The sequence below is a fragment of the Pogoniulus pusillus genome, chromosome 18 (assembly GCF_015220805.1).
Source record: "Pogoniulus pusillus isolate bPogPus1 chromosome 18, bPogPus1.pri, whole genome shotgun sequence".
NCBI classification, from domain to species: Eukaryota; Metazoa; Chordata; class Aves; order Piciformes; family Lybiidae; genus Pogoniulus; species Pogoniulus pusillus.
This window is the reverse complement of record NC_087281.1, coordinates 11,789,309-11,809,183: the sequence shown is the minus strand read 5'-3', so window position 1 is coordinate 11,809,183 and position 19,875 is coordinate 11,789,309. Positions and strand designations below refer to the sequence as shown.

At 40.0% G+C, this 19,875-nt stretch overlaps 1 protein-coding gene across 1 annotated transcript in view; it reads right to left on the bottom strand.

Moving 5' to 3' along the window:
- THADA (THADA armadillo repeat containing) overlaps window positions 1–19,875 on the bottom strand; it is a 128,111-nt gene that overhangs the window by 104,427 nt on the left and 3,809 nt on the right. Inside the window, exons 4-21 of the mRNA XM_064158409.1 lie at window positions 19,239–19,369; window positions 18,377–18,525; window positions 18,193–18,225; window positions 17,333–17,385; window positions 15,586–15,772; window positions 13,740–13,834; window positions 13,245–13,465; window positions 11,466–12,157; window positions 9,539–9,687; window positions 9,252–9,407; window positions 8,042–8,164; window positions 7,013–7,136; window positions 6,023–6,171; window positions 4,982–5,192; window positions 2,966–3,101; window positions 2,483–2,619; window positions 1,911–2,069; window positions 605–762 (exon numbers count right to left, since the gene is read on the bottom strand). Of these exons, the coding sequence (XP_064014479.1) occupies window positions 605–762; window positions 1,911–2,069; window positions 2,483–2,619; window positions 2,966–3,101; window positions 4,982–5,192; window positions 6,023–6,171; window positions 7,013–7,136; window positions 8,042–8,164; window positions 9,252–9,407; window positions 9,539–9,687; window positions 11,466–12,157; window positions 13,245–13,465; window positions 13,740–13,834; window positions 15,586–15,772; window positions 17,333–17,385; window positions 18,193–18,225; window positions 18,377–18,525; window positions 19,239–19,369 (3,063 nt within the window). The remainder of the gene's footprint in view (window positions 1–604; window positions 763–1,910; window positions 2,070–2,482; window positions 2,620–2,965; window positions 3,102–4,981; window positions 5,193–6,022; window positions 6,172–7,012; window positions 7,137–8,041; window positions 8,165–9,251; window positions 9,408–9,538; window positions 9,688–11,465; window positions 12,158–13,244; window positions 13,466–13,739; window positions 13,835–15,585; window positions 15,773–17,332; window positions 17,386–18,192; window positions 18,226–18,376; window positions 18,526–19,238; window positions 19,370–19,875) is intronic.

Below are 19,875 nucleotides of genomic sequence, written 5' to 3'. Positions count from 1 at the left end.
GAGGAAAAAGAGAGTCACATTACATAGAAATTATTTATACTTCAGTCTGCTATGGAGGACAGGACTACAACTAATCAGCATGTTTGGCTTTCAGACAGTGTTGATGAAGTTCAATTAATGAAGAGTTTTAATGAAAGCCCAACATCTACAGTTCAAAATGAATCAAAAGACACTTTGAATACAAAGTCAGTTTAGATTTTTCTTTGGCATTTCTATTAATGTCTAATATATACTCAGGCAGAGATAGATCGAGTGAGGGAAGCAGGTAGGCATCAGTAGCCCCAAACACAGCATGCATCTTATCAATAACTCAATATAATTAGAATAAACATCCCTTGAGTTTCTTAGCTATGTATGATAATTTACTCAGTTATCTTCACTACAATAATTATGCCTTCTAAACACCACTTCATGAAAAAGTATACAGTTAACCAAGTATAACAAAACACAAAAACCAGGAGGGCACAGCAATTTTATAAAGAAACAAACCCACAAACTTCTCCCATACAGAATGGAGCTTTAAGAAAAAACAGTTGTCTGAACACTGCCTTCTCCACCACCTCAAAAGAAAGTGAAGGTTTTACAATAGAAATTGTTTCCCTACCTGTTCCACAGTAATCAATCCATCTGAAGGTTCATTTGTAGCCTGTGCAGGCAAAAGTTTACACAGTGTCCCTAAGAGCAGAGATACTTCCTTCATGCTTCTCCAGCAACATACAAGGACCATTTGAGCTGTGACATCACATGCTTGTTTTTCTTTACCTTAAAAACAAAGATCAGCAAATATGTAACTCAAGGATCTCAGATGCAGTCTTTTAACTCTAACTTAATTGTGTTTTGTGAAGTCATCAGACTAAATTAAATATGAAACCAAAATTCTTAAATTGCTAGCCCAAAAGAGAAATCAGTTTTTCTGACCCTAATTGTTTCTACTCCTGAATACTCACTGTACTTTACTCCACTTCTAAAGGCAGCCATATACCATTTAACCAGGAAAACACTGTTTTTAAAGAGTAGAGGTCTTTTGGTCACAGATGTTATTCACCTGCACACTGAACTATACAAAACCCTACAACTTTGGAGCCAGGCTCCAAACTCCATGTTCAGTCACCGACTCAAGACTCAATGGATGTGACTTGGTTCTTCACAGGGATGCACCCCCGTAAGGAAGAGGCCAGGCTAAGGCGCTACCTTTCTAACGCAACATCCCCATCTGGCGGTCACTGTGTCACTTGAACACAGAGAGATCTTTTCATGAAACAAAACATACGGTCCCATAAACTATTGTAAATACAGGGGGAAACATGCCAGAAAACAAAGTTCAAATATTTAACCTTTCAAAGTTTAACGGACAGATATCTGATAAATTCATTCTAGCATACACAAAATACATCGAAGTTTACACTGCAAGGCTCAATTTCATAGCTGCTATTCACTGAAGTAGACAAATGCTGCATAACGATTTACCACAAATCTTTCACACAGAAGCTGCCTCTTCTGTAATTTCATGCCACGAATTTCACTGCATGACAATATTCCCCATCAGTCTTGCACACAGTGGAGACAGAAATCACAGCAACACTTTCAAAAAGGAACACATTACAAAGCATAGCTTGACAGAAAAGGCGTTATAAGATTACCTGGCCAGTGCAGGTAAGGCAATAGAGGCTAGGTCAGTATAAAACCAACTCATTTTCACTTGTGCTCTAAGAGATATTGACCATAATCTATCAGAAACGCAGTGAGTTACAACTTTAAAACCATGCCCATGACTAACCAGCTTCTGACAGATTTACTGAAGAACTGAAACACTACACGAAGCAAGTAACTTCAGGTTTTGATTAACCATGTGAAATACCTGCTCTATAATGAATGTCTTGATTCGTTTACTAACAGAACAGTAGATTTACCTCTCTCTCCGGTGCAAGTATTTTCTTTCAGCTTGTGGTCTGCCGGCTTTTCAGACTCTATTTTGCAGTGTTCTTCCAAAATCTTTGCTTGTATAAAGTAATCATTTGTGTCCTGTGGTTGTATCTCATGCAGAATCATCTGCAGACGACTTGCACTTTCTACACATTAAACAGGAGGTATATTTCAGGTATTTGTTTTTCACTTCCACTTCATATAAATGTAACTCATTTGAGGTATCTAAGTACAACCGAAAGCTGTTAAAAACATTTTTACAATTAAAAATACAAAGCTAGGGCAACTATAAAGATTACAGGAGAAATAATGCTGGACTTCACAATCAGCTCTGAAACAGACCCAACAACAGTGTTCAAATGCAAGAGATTTTTTAGCTCAGAAGTCAAGACAACCTCTACCAGAAGTGAAATGAGTGGGTCAAGATTAGGACACAACATGAGATAACTGAAAGTGAGGGGTGCTAGCTCTTGTTCTGAATTGCTGGAAAGCAACAGAACTTCAGAAGCTTCAGATTTTAACACAATTCTTTTGAAGTTTTGTTTATCTGTTTGTTTACCTGAATCACTGTCCATTGGAATAAGACCTTCTGGTGAGGAGCTCTGCACTACTGGTGATACCACAGCGGAGAGTTCATGTGACATCAGAATGAGCCTGGCCACCATTTCCTTCCATTCAGCTACCAATGTCAAATTACTACATAAAAAAACCCAAACAAATGAAAAGTCACAAACAAAACCCAACACAACATGGATTCCTTTTATATTTTGAAAGAAGAATTGAAGTTACAAACACTTCCACAGCAGCATTTATGCACACTATAAATAAGGTACAGTTTGAAAAGTCATAAGACTGAGGTTAACACATACAAAGGAAGCATCCAAGAGGTAGCTAAACAGTGCAGCAATCAGAAAACTCTAACAGCCACAGGTGCCAGATTTCACTACAAATAATATTGTCCTTTTATGTTCTCTTGAGCAGCTTTTCCATTACACTTAAATACAGAGTTACAACTCACTATGTAGCAGTATGTTTTACTTACTCTAAAGGTAATTGCTGCAAAGCCCCAGTTATACAATGCACTCTCCCATACATCGGAAACGAAGCTGCTGCCTGAAGCAGAGACTTCTTAGCCTGAAATATTTCTTCTTCAACATTTGCCAGTAAAAGCTTGATAACTAAAACGTTAAAAAGAGCAGATTTACAACATACATACCTATAACATCTTCAAAAAACTGCTTTAAAGAAACAGGAATAAAGCCTGTTCACATAATTCAATGGGAAATGCCTAGTGATTTCCTTCTTTGCATTTTTCACTCTTCTGTCACTTAAGAGCTGTTGTTGATTTTCAGTTACTGTAACTCCACCAGTATTTGTTACAGCCAATTTAGTCTGTCTGAAACAAGGAGCAGCTTGAAAAGCATGGTCCAGATCCCGTCTATACTGGGGGACAACTCAACAGCTCAAGATGAAGTCAAAAGAAGTTGCCTACTCTATGCAGGTCAGACACAACTCTTAGAACCAGATTAACACAACGAACAGCAAAATATTAAAGATCCTAAGTTTACAGTTAAAAATTTGAATGTTCCATTAGGCACTAAAGAACTTGCTCAATTTTCTAAGATGCACATGTGTGCCTATCTTTTTTTTACTTTTATATCCTCACTGGCAGAACCAGAACAAATCACAGACCCAAATAAAAACTACAGGTAACTAACAGCAGGAGACACTCTGTAACGAGACATGAGGTTACCCATGCATTTGCTTCTTTAGGACAACCACAATGTCATCTCAAAATCATTTCACTGCACATGAAGCATCAGTAAGCATCCATAGAGAAGCCATTACTGGCAGAATATAACTATCCAATAGTGAGTTTACCACAAATTATATCCAATGCTTCATTACCAATAATTAAATTTTAAGTTTATTGGAAAGTGGAGAAAAGGTGGAGAAAGCCTATTTAGTGAACTTGCCCAACTTGTCAGATCTAGCTAGAGGCTCCCATCTTTTATCTAGAGGGACTAACCAAAGAAAAACATTCCACACGTGAACATGTGCTGGTTTGAGCCTAGCTAGAATGATCTGGTGAGAAGGACTAGATTACAGGCTGTGGAAGGAAAACAAGGCTGATGTCTACCTCACTCATAGGCTTGCTGAGATGTATGAAAACAAGAAGGAAAGCATAGGTAAGGGAGTCTCACTACTCCTGCCGGGGAACTCCAAGCTGCGTCTCTCTCTGACCTCACCCTCCGTTTCTCTGTCGTTTTTCTTTCCTAAGCCACTTTGCTTCCTAACCCCCTGGCTGAACCTCCATTCTTCCCTGGGACTGGGGTAAGGTTGACAGGGGTAGGGGGAAGGTGAAGGGGAGGTTGAGAGCCCCTCCTGGGGACTCAGGTTTCTGGGAGGGCTGTTGTATTTCTGTATTCCCTTTTCCCTTGTATATTTCTGTATATATCTGTATATACTGTAAATTTCTGCTTATATATTGTGCTAGCTGTAAATATAAGCTTCATTCAATTTCCAGAGCCGTCTGACTCTAGTCTGGGTGATTTCCAAAGTGTGGGGGGGCAGGGAACACCCAAACCATCACAGAACAAAGCCAAATTACTGCAGAAATGCAAGTGCAGGGCTGCAAACCACTCAGAAAAGCAGTTCCAAGTGAACAGAGCTCTGAGGCACAGCAGTACAAATATCAAGTACTGCAACACGATACAGACTTGTCAAATCTGCCTTTGTTCTGGGTGAGCAAGCTCTTAGAGAAAGCAGAGGTTCCTTTTCTACACTTCATGTGCACAGCTTCATAAAGTTAGCTACCAGGGCTTCAATGTCAGTCACCCTCTGATAAAAATAATAACAAAAGCTATCTTCATTTGATAGCTTCAGCACAAAAGAACTAGATAAAGATCTCACTGATGTACTCTGTACCAAAATGTATATAAATATTCTTTTAGAAATAAGCATCTCTTACTTATTATGCCTCCTACTCAAAGCCTTAAAGAAAAGTGCTAAGGCTTCAAAGACAAAAAATATGAGGGTTCTTTCCCTCAAAACTTACCTGCCAAAGTGTTCTTCTCCACTGTACTTACTGACGTGTTTTCTTCCTCATGGGATTTATGCTCAATCCATTTTCCTAAACAAATATGCTGTAGTCCTGTATAGTGTACTAAATAATTCAACAAATAAGTAGCAGTGACACAGTCATACGGCTTGGTACTTGTGGTGAGATCCATTGCTGCTTGGAACAGGAGGTCTAGATTTTCAGAATCCTGAAAAAAACACAACCATGATATTGCTCATTTTATTTGGCTTCTATATTGATTTAGTTTAGCTACTTAGCACTCTGGAATTTGAAAAACCTGCTTATGTTTGCTGGTACCTACTACTTAAGAAACTCTCTGTATCACTGATCTCAAATAAACTTCCTAAACTCCTTCATCCATTTTTTGGGGGCCTCTCAACACAAGAAGGACATTGAGTTGCTGGAGCTTGTCCAGAAAAAGGCAACAAAGCTGGTGAAGTGTCAAGAGAACAAGTCTTATGAGAAGCAGCTAAGGGAAGTAGGACTGTTTAGTCTGGAGAACAAGAAGCTTAGAGATCTTATTGCTCTCTACAACTACCTAAAAAGAGGCTATTGTAATGTGGGGGTGAGTCTCTTCCCCAAGTAACTAGAGACAGGATGATGGGAAACGGCCTCAAGGTGCACTGGGGAGGTTTAGATGGAAGAGCAGGAAGTCTCTACTGAAAGAGAGGTCAGGCATTGGAATAGGCTGCCCAGGGAAGTGGTGGATTCACTATCTCTGGAGATGTTTAAAACCCACATAGACATGGCGCTTCAGGACACGGTTTAGTGAGCATTGCGGTTGGACCTGATGATCTTAGAGGTCTATCCAACCTTAATGATTCTATGATTAGTGAAACAAGCCTCATTAGGCAACGATGGAAGCTGTGCTAGGTGAGGAACACAACTCCAGACAACTTGGAATGACTTCAAATTTTCAGGAATTATGCTTTGTGCCTAACCCAAGTACCCAGTATAAAACACAGATCATCAACCCTTCACAAAATTCTTCCCTTGAAAATATTTTTAATTCCATACCTGTAAATGAAATGCACCATCATGTAGTTTCATCAAAAGCTCAAATGCCAGAACCTTTACTTCCTCAAAAGTACTGGCAAAACACTGGATCAAAGTTTGGACACGAGTAGAATCAATCTCCTGATCCAAACGAAAAACCTGTGGCTGGTCTGTTCAAAGAAATCGATGCCTGATAAAGTTTTCAGCCTTCTGAAATCCTAAAAGTGCTATTATGAACAACTCTCAATAAACGTTTTTTCTGAAAGCAACAACACGCCACAAATTGATAAAATTGATGCAGTTATGATTTATCAGATCTACCAAGACAGCATTTTTTCCTTCACTTTCAAAACTAACTTATCTGACATGTCTCATTTCTTTAAAAAAAAATCATTTAAAACTGCAATTTAAGGTGGAAAACTTCATTTTATGTTGACCATACAATAGAGAGACAAGATTCAGCAAGACCATCAACGCTCCAAGGCTAACAAATCTCCAATATGCATTGTTGTAACATTGCAAAGAGAATTTAAATAACAGCAGCACAACATCATAAATTAAATTATGTCAAATTAAACTGTTCCTTATTTAGTAGAATAATATAAGATATGCAAGCCTTACCAATTAAGAATTTTCAGAGTCACAATGTTTTAAATTATGTATTATCAAGATCTTAGAACAGGAGAGGAGGATAAAGCTATCAAATATATTAAATCTTGTCCAAATGTTTTCCTAGTAATAGCAACAGAAATTCATTGAAAAGCCATGCTAAAATCCAGAGTATGTCAGAAAATCCCAATTTATGTAGGGCCATAACTCTAATTTATGTAACAGGCCATACATTTTGGCATTTATTTCAATGTTCTGTTTGTCAAAACAATTATACTATCCTGCTTTCAGGTAAAATGAAAGCGTCACAGGAAATGCCATACAACTTAGGGACTAAGAATATCATCTTACTGACTTCTTCAATACCTCCCATTCCTACAGTCTACAATTTAGTCTTCTCACCTTTTGGACCAGAAAATATTTCTGCTACCAAGCCTAAAATCGTTAGCGCAGAAAATCTGGTTGGGTGTGATGAGCCAGGAAACAGTAGCCCAAAAAGTCTGTCACATACAGACGACATGAAATCCTGAAAATCACAAGGAAAAAGATTAAGTTTACTTTCTGCCCTACAAAAAAAAAGGTCAAAGTATCTGAATTCAGGATATTCTGCTTTATGTCACCCCAAAAATGATCACTGTACAGTTAATTTTGGAAGAATGAGAAACCTGATTTTGTAGTGGTGATGAATTTCAAGGAAGCAAGAGTACAGCAAAGGATGGAAAATCATTACTTTTCTTTAAAACAATCGTTTCCTCTCTCCACTCCCAAGAAAAAGATGCCCATTTTATCTAAATCTTTGAAAATCAGATGAGGAAAAGCAGAATTCAATATAAGAAACAGTTGTACATAGATAAATTGATTATGTGACCCTTCAGAAGTGAGGGGGAGGAGGAAGAAATATGTAAAGGAAGTCTTTATATGTAATTCTATGTGCCAGAGTTCTCATTCATTCTCTCACTGATCATGTTGGAGAGCTAGAAGTTGGCTGAAGCTCAACACATCTATAGTTCAAGTCCAATAAAATAGATCATTTTAAACTTGTGACTAAGCTGCCAGCAGCTGATAGGATATTTACCTGAAAATTTTTGTTTGGACATACTCAGTTGTTCCCCACTTCCAGTTCACATCAGGAAGCAGATAATAAGCCATATTGCCTTTGGACAAAATTAACCTTAGGATACCCAGCAAATACTAATAGGTACTCAGCTCTTGAGCCAACAGTAGGTTCAGTTAAAATTAACTTGCACAAACACATACAGAGTAGACAAGACCCTCAGCACTCTCTTGCTTTACAAGTCTCTTCCCCCTGCACTGCACCACTTCCTAATCCAAGCAAAGTCTAAGTCACCCAGGGTGTTCCAAGAACAAGACACTATCTTTCAGAAATACTATCCCACCTATTTTACCTCTATCTCTAGTACTCTTACTTACTTTATATTGCTGCAAAATCCCCAAAGGACATCTCTTGGTTGAGTTTTCAAGTAACTCCTGCTTGGCTTTATTTTGCTCTGATTTATAAAGCACCTGGGAACTTTCATGTATCCTACAAAATAACTTTTAGAACAAAAGCAAAACATGAGTAAGGCAGGAATCATTGACAGTTCAATAGGGAAGGGGGAATTCTCAGCTTGGTTTCCAGATCATATTGCTTGTAATTTTTACATATTGTTTGCATATAGTGTAACACAGAACAGATATTTCTCTTCACATTAAAAAAAAACTAACAATATCTTTGCTCCCCATGTCTTTGGCCTTTTCCTTCCACCCCCTGCACCTCCAACACCTTCTTCCATCCTTCACCTTAAAGTCATGTTTGTCTTCTCCTCCCACCCCTACATTTTCACAGAATTGCCTAGATTGGGAAACACCTTTAAGTTCTAGTCCAATTACTAGCTACCTGGTCTTCCAAACCAGGTTACTGAGTTTGATCAATAAATTCAATGTGCCTGAGGCCTGGTAAGGTTTGGTAAACCTACATAAGCACACACTTAGTTCACAATTGCAACACAAAGTTCATGGCATACTCCTACAGCATGTAGCTTTGGTGTTGGTGAAGCTGGAACACCTCTGCTACCAGAACAGGCTGAGAGAGATGGAGTTATGCTGCTTGGAGAACAGAAGGCTCTGGGCAGACCTAATAATGTCTTTTCAATACCTGAAGATCAACTATGAGAAGGATGTAGAAAGACTGCATACTGCCTGCAGTGATGCAATGAGGAGTAGTGGCTTCAAACTAGAGAACAGCAGATTTAAATTGGATGCTAGGAACAAGTTCTTCACCATGAGGGTAGTGGAACACTGGAACAGGTTGCCTGGAGAGGTGGTTGAGGCCCCATCCCTGAAGAGATTCAAGGTGAGGCTCAACGGAATTCTGGGAAACCTGGTCTAGTTGAGGATGCCCCTGCTTACAGCAGAGAGTGTCAGACTAGATGACCTTTAGAGGTCAATTCCAACCCAGACCATTCTAAGATTCTGGTTAAGTAACACTCTACCATTAAGACCCTGAAGCCACCCTTGCCTGAAATGACCACCACCATTCAGTTGAGTAATACATTGCACACAGTCCTGATCTCAGAGCTTCTACTTTTCCAGATAAGCCACTTTATAAGATACTCAGACATACTTTATATCTTGAAATTACCTTTCTCAGTAAAGAACTTATCTGTTGCCTTACTGAAGGAGACTGGTTATTCAAGTTGTACATCATAAAAAAATGAACTAGTTCCATTTCCTCCACAGACACAATTTCCGTACTACGATGTGATTCACAGAGCAAACCTAAAGCATCAATGCAAACCTGAAAGACATTTAGATGTTAACCACAAAAGAGCTCCAGACACATATGACAACATTTTGTTTTAACACAATGCTGACACAGTATGTAGGATCAACACAATTCTTCTACATACGAAAAAGTTGTCCCCTTACCTGACTGTGCTGATGAACTAGACCCTGTTTTATGTATTCAGTGGATACAAAACCACTGCTGATATTTGAAATTTGCAGGCGCCCATGAGCCCTGGCCGTTCTTAGGCATGCCATTAATGCTCCAAGAGCTCCTCTAGTACTGCGAGAGCCTAAAGAAAACAAAAGCCAGGAGTAAGTATAGTTCAATCAGCACAAACAATGTACTAACTCCAACGCTGGTCAGAAAACCCCAATACTTCCAACACGTTGCCTTGATCCTTTATCCAGAGCTTACTGCTAGGTTGGGGGCCATGGAAGAGGCTGGGAATGGTCAGGCTGCAAGAGAAGCCGCCAACAGATAAATTCCCTCCCTGAAATTCTTATATGGCAATGCACAGAGCATGGGGAATAAGCGGGAGGAGCTGGAGATCTGTGTTAGGCTGAATAACTGTGATGTAATTGCCATCACCGAGACATGGTGGGACAGCTCCCATGAATGCTGTCATGGATGGCTCTGGACTGTTCAGGAAGGACAGACCAGCAAGACGGGGTTGGGGAGTTGCTCTCTATGTGCAAGAGCAACTAAAATGTGCTAAGTTCTGTCCAAGGGAGGGAGCAGAACAGGTTGAAAGCTTGTGGGTAAGAATTAGGGGATGTGGAAAAGGAGATGAAATTGTGGTAGGGGTCTACTATAGACCACCAGACCAAGAGGAAGTCGTTGATGAGGCCTTCTACAGACAGCTGGATGTAGCCTCTAGAGTTAACTCCTTGGTACTCATGGGAGACTTCAATCACCCTGATGTTTGCTGGGAAGATCACACAGCCAGGCACAGACAGTCCAAAAGACTCTTGCAGTGTATCAATGATAACTTCCTGATGCAGGTTGTGGAGAAGCCAACAAAGAGAGGTGCACGGCCGGACCTTCTATTAACTAATAAAGAGGGACTGGTTGAGGACATTACGGTCAAGAACAGCCTTGGGGACAGTGACCATGACATGGTGGAGTTCAGTATTCTAAAGGGTAGAATCAGAGCAAGAAGTAGAATTGCAACCCTGGACTTCTGCAGAGCTAACTTTGTGCTCTTCAGGGACATGCTTGCAGCAATCCCATGGGCTAAGGCTCCGGTGGGGAAAGGAGCCCAAGAAAGTTGGCTAATTTTTAAAGACTACTTCCTCCAAGCCCAAGCCAGCTGTGTGCCCCTGAGTGAAAAATCAGGTAAAAGTGCTTGGAGAGCTGCATGGCTGAATAAGGAGCTCCTGAAGGAAATCTCAGGGAAGAAGGAATCTTGCAATTCATGGAAGAAGGAATCTGTCACTTGGGAGAACTATAAGAGAAGTAGTCAGGGCCTGTAGGAAAGCAACAAGGAAGGTCAAAGCCTGCTTGGAACTGAAACTGGCAAAGGAAGTAAAACAGAACAGAAGATCCTGTAAGCCTGTGATCCTCCTTTCATTTTTTACTCCATAAACCTGCCATAGTTTAAATTATTTCTAAATTGCCTGGTTTCCAAAAATCTCTGTCTTGAACATAGCAAGAAGAACCTTTTGAGGTCTCAAAAGCCCTCATTTTACAAATACACTAAATTACACTGAAATTAGAAGAGAACCAAAAAATGTCATATCCACATACTTGCAACAAAAAGCACCCTGTAAAGCCCTGCTTCAGGACACGCTTGTGCAAAAAGTAAACAGAAAAGTAACACAAAAACAGTGTTAAAGAACACCAGCATGTAAAGCTTGGCACGTAGAGAGAGCAGTAAGGCGCCCACAGTTAGAGTAGCTATTTTTGCTTATGACATGAAGACACATTCATGAGAATTATGAATTTCCCCTTGAAATATTTACAGCAATAATAACCAGCTGCAATTTTTCTCCCAAACTATTGTCAATACTAGCAAAAGATCACTTAAAAAACCCCTCATAATCACAAGTACAGTATGTATTTTCTTACCTAGGTTAGCACCTGCAGAAGCCTGAAGAACTCTAATCATGTAGCTCAGACTATCAGGGCTACGTTTGAGCAATTTTGGCAAATAGTAATCTGTTATGTATGTAGCTTGGTCATGGTTTCCTTCACACAACATTACTAAAAGAGGAGAAACCCAGATGTCATGCCACTGGTCAATCCAAGTGCTTTCTTGAGAATTCAATGTAAAATGGGCTTTGTGATTTGTAAACATGGTCTCCAAAAGATCACTAGCGTACGGTGCAAGAGACTGATCACTCATCACGTCCAAGATCTGCGCTGGAATTGTTCTGTCCAACTGGAGTATACTTTCAGTGCCCACACATTCCACAAGACAGCCAAGAGAAGCATATTTCCCTTTTACATGCCATTCCAAGCTCATTAAACGCTTTAGCAGCCTTGCAAAGAACGGGTCTGATTCCTCATTGTTTCCAGTAATGGTGTTCCGGTGTATCTGAAGAAGATTCTTGAATATCAGTTTGGTTTGGTGTCTAACAGCATCCAGAGGGTGTTCCCAGTGTGTATAAATGTATCCCAGCAGTTTCCCAATCAGGTCTGAGTTCCCATTAAGTTTGATTTTTAGATCTGGGGAAGCTGAGACAATGGCAGCCAGTGCTGAATTAGTCCAAATAGCAAGGATCCTAGACAGAGACGTCGCCATACTGGATTCTTTTAACCTTTCAGAAACAACAACAAAAAAAACAAACAGATCACAGAGCTCATTATTTGCATTTGTCAGGTTTTTATAGGCTCTGGGTGTTAGGAGGAAGTTCTTCACAGAGAGAGTGATCTAGCATTGGAATGGGCTGCTCAGGGAGGTGGTGGAGTTACCATTCCTGGAGGTGTTCAAGAAAAGACTGGACGGGGCACTTAGTGCCATGGGCTAGCTGACTGGATAGGGCTGGGTGCTAGGGTGGACTGGATGGTCTTGGAGGTCTCTTCCAACCTGGTTGATTTTATGATTCTATGAATTATTCATCACCTTAATTTACATTGCAACAAAACATATGAGGAGACACTAAGCTGCTCACTGAACAAAAGGAGCTAACACAGATAGGTGACAAATTGGATGCTGCAAAGTTATTTAATACTTAGTCACCTGACATGCTGTTAACTGGTCACAACTACAATGCCTAAATATGGGGAAAAGAAAACTGACAAGCTACTACACTTGCTATTTTAAAAACAACAATTTAAAATGAATATCCACATATTTGAGCAATGTTACATTATTGCATGCCTTCTCAAAGTATAAAAAACACTTTATTGCCATATAAAACCATAAATACTCAGCACCATGTGTGTAAAAACAAAATCACAGGAATTATGTCCAAGGCAGGAATAAAGGTTGAACTGAATGCACATTTTACTCTGCTATTCAGTAGTGCAGATAATCCAAGCAAGCGATGCTTGCAACCTGAAAAAAAATTGAAGTGCCATCTTACTTCAAGTAATTCTATTCATGGGCACATTTTGTTTTCCTCTGTACTGAGGATCTGATCCTGTACATAGGATCTGCTGCTTTATTTTAGTTCGAAGTTACAATTTTCTCCTGCATGCTATCTAGGCAATATCAAGGCATATTTTTCCAACTGAGAGAGTTACTCTTGCTGCATTAAAAAGATCTCATGATCTGTGGAAAAAACTAGTATCATGACCTTGAATACATCAAAGAGATGTTCCAACAGGACCATGTGAGCCATGCAAAAACAGAAGCAAAAAGATTAGCACCCCCCTTGAAAACAAATGAAAACACAGGCTTACTCTGAACTCAAAGACAACAAGACTGATGCAATATCTAGTAACAGTTTCTCCCCATTTTCACCCATGCTGCCATTCTTCCATTCCAGCATAGCCAGTGCTCCATGGCAAAGAAAGAGAAGGACCGAGTCAGGGATTTCTTCCATATACAGAGTCCCACAGTTACTCATAAACCATGCTGGCACATCTGTGTGTTTCACTGACCCAAGAAGCAAATCACTGATCTGGAATAACAAAACAACACAGCACAAGAGAAAAACTACTTTGTGCATAACTGAGATTCCGTGATCTAAAGAGATATTTTGTACACTGTTTTTCTCTAATTCAAAACCCTACTTTTATCTCCTATGGTAAGGAGACAATAAAGAATTTACACTCCAGAAAAAGACTGAAGGCTAACAATTCCTGCTTGACTCACAGCAAGACCTCTGAACAACACTGGCAGTGGTGCCTAGCAACACCATGACATTTCAGTCTTTAGGGAAGAAATGCACTTACCAAGGAAGGTAACTCTTCAACTGGCTCATACATAGCTTTAGTAAACAGAATAACAGCCAGTCCTGAAGTAGACTGGACAGTTTGCAGGACACTTGCTACATAGTAGAGAAAGATAGTTTACATTAGAGTGCAGCAAACTTTCTGTGCTAGAACCAAACTTATAAATATGGTACTGAATTTTCCTAGGCTGTTTGGTGTTATATGGTCACATATGTGCACCTGGAGAGCAAGGATTAATCAATTTCTATTCTATTGTAATAGGAAACCATTAATATATTTTAACAGATGGAAAATATAGACCTGCCCAGTGAGGCAAGGATGGAGGCACACCCTATTGACATTTATATTGAAGTTATATTTATATTAAATTCTATTGTACAAAAATCTGTCTAAGTAAGCAGAATTAGTGATACTGCACCAATAAATAGTTCTGTGTCATGGAAGGTCAATATAGGCCTAATAGGTGTCCTGGCTTGCCCAGGCATGGTCCCGTGATCCCCTTCCCCCTCTGCTGAAGGGAGGAACAGAGCACAGACGAGAAGACACCCAGTTTGAGGGTCCAAGACTTGCTCAGCCTTGTTCTTGCAGTAGTAAACAAGGTGCATACACTTGTTTAGGCATGGTCTGTGTCTTCCCAAATAAGGGGAAAGCAAGCTCCTGGTTTCACCTAATGTGGTCAGTTTTGGCAAAGTGCCATTCTGATTGGTGAATCTCTGTGGCCAAAGAAGCCATTACACTCAGGCAGTTAATAAAAGATGTGGGTGAGGTGAAAACGTGGTGCTTTGCCTCATGCTCTCTGCTCTGACAACATGCTCTGCCTTATTTTGCTGTGCCTTGAGCTCCAGACCAGCTTTGCTGCATTACAAGCATTGATGTACAAGCTTGTCCACCTGGAAACTGTCATGCCTCAGTTTGCTAGGAGAAGGCATTAAGTTCCTCCACACTGTGGCAAGAATTCGCCACCAGCAAGACATCGTGTCTGCCCGCACACCATCCATCCTGGAAGGAGTCAAGACCAGGGCAGAGACTCTGCTAAACTCCACCTTCCTGCTATAGCCTGGGGAAAACTCCAAAGCCTCCAGCAGCTTTCAAACCACTGACAGCAACCCCTCCACATGCTTTGGGTACTGTCTGACACTATAATGCAGCTCCAGAAATCCAGAGACACTAGCTTGTGAGTAAATATTCTACAAAGCCTCTTTGTAATTAAAGTTTTGAGTCTGTAATCATAAATTCTGTTGTGCCTCCTGCCTTAGTAGAAAGTGCCCCCAAAAGGGCAAGCAGCACGTTGACCACAGAATTCTCTTCCCAGTTTGATTTGTTTGTGTTTCTGGTTTTCCTTAATTGTTTGAATTGCCTGTTTTCCTGTATGTAAATAACCACAACCGTGCAGTTGAACCTTGTAATATTAAATCTTGCCAGAAAACGTACACAATTCCATAGTTATTAATACTTTTCATCTGGATAGTAATATAAAAATAAATGTCAATATTAATTTGGCATATAAATTACAACATTGACAGCATAATTTACAGGGATACACAAATTTTTGGTAAGCATAGGGATTCAGTAAGTCTCAAAAATATTTGTTAGTCTCTACATTATTAGTAAGAGGAAATACCTTGGGTTTTTTGGTAGTAGGACAAGTTAAACTGTACACTGCAAAATTATGACCTATAAATCATAGGCTGTTAAGAAAAACCTACTGCTGCTCCTACTACCATTAATCTCAGGTGTTCCTACTACCATTCAAGCTCAACTGAGTTTTCATACAGACACTCTGTTTACTGCAAACACAAACTGGGCTTAACTGAAAATATCTGAGTTTGAATGTTACTGAGCTTACCATCTATCAGGAAGTTTGTGGAGCTTCTCAATAAACTACACATGCTTTGCCATATAGAAGACTCATGGTGTTTCCAAAGACTTCCCTGGAAATTTTCTGGTAGTTTCTGCACAAGCATCATTGACACTTTAATGCCTAGCAGTAAATCATGCATCAACTGAGTCTGAACAATATGATTTCCATGATTCTTTCTGTGGAAAACAGACAAGACAGACATGGACACAAATAGAAAATGAAGACCATATTTTACCATCCCCACAAAACTATGTTCAGCCAACTTCAGAGACAATTAATGGTAAATATTAACTTATTGGGTTGACAAGATAGATAACTACAGGAAAACAAGATGACTCTGGTCAGGCCACACCTTGAGTACTGTGTCCAGTTCTGGGCCTCTCAATTCAGGAGCGATGCTGAGGTGTTGGACTGTGTCCAGAGAAGGGCAACAAAGCTGGTGAAAGGCCTGGAACACAAATCCTATGAGGAGAGGCTGAGGGAGCTGGGGGTGTTTAGCCTAGAGGAGACTCAGGGGGGACCTCACTGCTGTCTACAACTACCTGAAGGGACATTGTAGCCAGGTGGGGGGTGGCCTCTTCTCCCAGGCAACCAGCAACAGAACAAGGGAACACAGTCTCAAATTGTGGCGAGGAAAGTATAGGCTGGATGTTAGGAGGAAGTTCTTCACAGACAGAGTGATTGGCACTGGAATGGGCTGCCCAGGGAGGTGGTGGAGGCACCGTCCCTGGAGGTCTTCAAGAGACGACTGGATGAGGCACTTAGTGCCATGGTCTAGTTGACTAGATAGGGATGGGTGCTAGGTTGGACTGAATGATCTTTGAGGTCTCTTCCAGCCTGGTTGATTCTATGATTCTATGTCTCAAGATTAGTATTTTAAAATGAAGTTAACAAACATAATGACACATTTTGCTGCAATTTCTGCAGGTTCCTATAACAAATTTTCACTCATTTGATTCTGTCTGAGCAGAGCTGATTTTTCCCAGAAACTTTCCTAAAAGACCAACAGAAAACAGTGTTGCTCCTTTCTCATTCTTCCTATATGTGTAAAGCACATTTCTATGAATAGACTTCCTTCTCATACAAAGACAGATAACATGCACATTTTTAAAGTACAAGACACTAAACTATGGATTCTTCTCCCCTGGGTTTTTGACGAGACAACACAGTCAAGAGGGGGGCTACAAAAAAGCTGGGGAGGGACTTTCTAGGCTATCAGGTAGTGACAGCACTAGGGGGAATGGAACAAAACTAGAGGTGGGGAGATTCAGACTGGACATGAAGAGGAAGTTCTTCAACATAAGACCGGTGAGAGCCTGAAATGGGTTGCCCAGAGAGGTGGTTGAGGCCCCATCCCTGGAGGTGTTTAATGCCAGGTTGGATGAGGCTCTGGCCAGCCTGATCTAGGACAGGGTGTCCCTGCCCATGGCAGGGATGTTGGAACTAGATGATCCTTGTGGTCCCTTCCAACCCTGACTGATTCTGCGACTCTATGATCAGTACCTTTTTCTTCCTTTCCTCTCTTGTTTTATAATCATCATATTGATACATATAAAAAAACTCCAAAACTGCTCAACAACAGCCTTTTTAAATTTAAATACACATACCATTGTAAAACAACATTTCCATCTTTCATCCATGTATGGCTATCAGAGTGACATTTCAAACCACACCAGACCATCTCACAAGCATAAAATAAAAACAGATAAAATACAGCTTCTACTGAATTCACTTGCCTGTTTTCTTCCTGTATGTCAAGTAGTGACTTCGGCAGAAACTGAAGAACTAGGGAAAATAATTATGGTATGGATTTATTTAAAAGGCAAACTGAACATAAAAATTCCAGCAAAGCAATACACAACACAACCAGGCACAATAAACCATTATCCATATAGTGGTGTTTCTTCCACTTTGTATACAAATTAAACTGGCATTTCAGTGCAGACCCAAAGAAGCAATGGTAAAGCCAAATCTCAAGGTAGTTTATAACAGTCTGGTACAAAACAAGTGGTTTTTCCAATTGATTTGGCCTAATCCTGTGACCTATTGAGAGGTCTGGCTCCTCAGTGAAAATGACCAAGAGCTCAAGACAGAGCAGGAACAGAAGGTCCACAGGAAGCTGTAAACATTACTTGCATGCTGAGAGCATAGTATGTCAAGCTCTCCCATATTCCCAGGAGATGAAACTTCTGCTGAATTATTGGCAAACAAAACTCTTGCTACAGAAATCCTGTACTTGCTACAGTCAAGACAGCTCAGTGTTATCTTATCCAATTTCCTGATGAGGCATAGAACTGAGAATACTTCACTTAAACTACCATTAACTGCCCCGGCCTTTTGAGAATCACTCACTGGTACATCTTCAGATCTGTATCTAGGACTTAACAGTAACGCAAGATAGAGTCCTGGAAATTCAAGGTACAAAATGAGACAAAGTCTGTGACAAAAGAAGTAGCATGTGAGGGTACTAGTTATTCAAAATTAACCAAGAGGAAGTAAGATCTGATAGACCTTAATGCTACTTCATGCTATTACTTCACACACACACACACGCCCCAGTAATCTATAGTGAAATCATAAATGTAACTTTACCTTCCTCAAACAGGTTTTTAATACTTGAGCTACCTAGAAGAAAGAAAACACATTTTAACTACTGAATACTAGCCAATGCTATCTATTTTAGATCAAATGTAAACATTACTTTATGTGCTACACCAAAACACAACGAATGCTGAGCAAGTTAAAACAGAATTCAAGATTTTCAAAGCCATCATACCTAAGCTGAAGTCCTCCATGCAGGAAGCAAGGTTGTCCAACACCTTTCTGTACAACCATACATCTGTGGTTTTCAGTTCCTCCCTAAGGCAGCATGCAAAGCTTTGTACAGCTAGTGTCATAAACTGTTCAGGAAGACAGTTTAGTGAACTGCAACAGTAAGAAAGGACACTATCAGTTAGCTCATACTCAAAGTCAATGTCAGCTAAAACTCCAATAACAGACAGATGTTGCTTCCTGCATGAAAATGTATTCTGTCTTAAAAGAAAGAGGTCTGCCCTAATTTGGGAGCTAGAATGTCTGTCACAAAGGTATTAAGCCCTAGTATGCAACTGAATACAGGATGGAAGTCCTGCGTCTCTCAGCATTACTGGACATCAAAATGAAGACAGCCAAGCACTGGATCATAAAACTGTTAAGGTTGTAATAAATTTGCTGAAGAAATACCACAATAATTTTGCAACAGATCTTTTTTTAAATGGGCAGAAGAAATGACAGTTTAGTTGTAATTCCTCTGAGCAGCCCCCTCGTGATGTTGCAAGTTAGTTTTTTCTAAACAGAAGTATTTTAAATCTCTACTCTAATATTGGATTTTAAAAATCAAAGTGTTAATTACACACTGTGGCATCCTTCCAGTAAAGAAACAGTTCTAAATAATACTTTCAAGTTATTTATTCAATTCTATATACTGTATTATTAAGATTTTTAACAAAGCAAGAAAGAAAACCAGAATATAGTCACATACTAGGACCACAAATTTTAAGTCCTAAAACTACAGCAATTAGTAGCACATGAAAAGTTACTAATTTCTAGGTAAGAAGTGCATTTTAAAAACCATAAAGGCTTACTAATCAGGCTTTTACCTTGCTAATACTTTTTTCAAGGGATTCTTCATACCCAATGAGAAATACATTTCTCCCAAAACATCTAAACAAGCTTTAACCATGGGATCACATGGAGAGTTTTGATCCATCTTCTTCACCAATGGTCTAATCTGTAATCAACAGAACATATGATTGACAAAAACTCTATATACTCTGAGAGAGGTCTTTCTCTGAACATGCAAATCACCTGGGGAGGTGATGATTACATCAAGAACTGAGGAACGTCTCAACAGAAATAAGCATATCCTGAGTGGCTCGCGTGATAATGCAACTACTGCCCCAGGGGTTGGCAGAGTAAATGGGTGGGAGGCAAACAGGGGCACCAACCCCTTGAGATCCCTGGAAATCCACTTATACAGTATTAATGTGAGCTAGGTGTACTGTGATAAATGAACAGTATAAAAAGTCATGAGTTATGACCTGCTCAGTGGAGGGAAAACATCATGGACCAAGCTACATGCTGAAACTCAACAGGATTCTCAGACATCTCCCCCTCTTCTGGCTGAAGACATCATAAGCCGAGAAGGACTCAGATCCTGGAACATCTTCCCCCACTCCCAGCCAAAGAAAGAAAAGTATCCTGGGGTAATCTCTCTTTCTCCATTCTCCCTCCCCC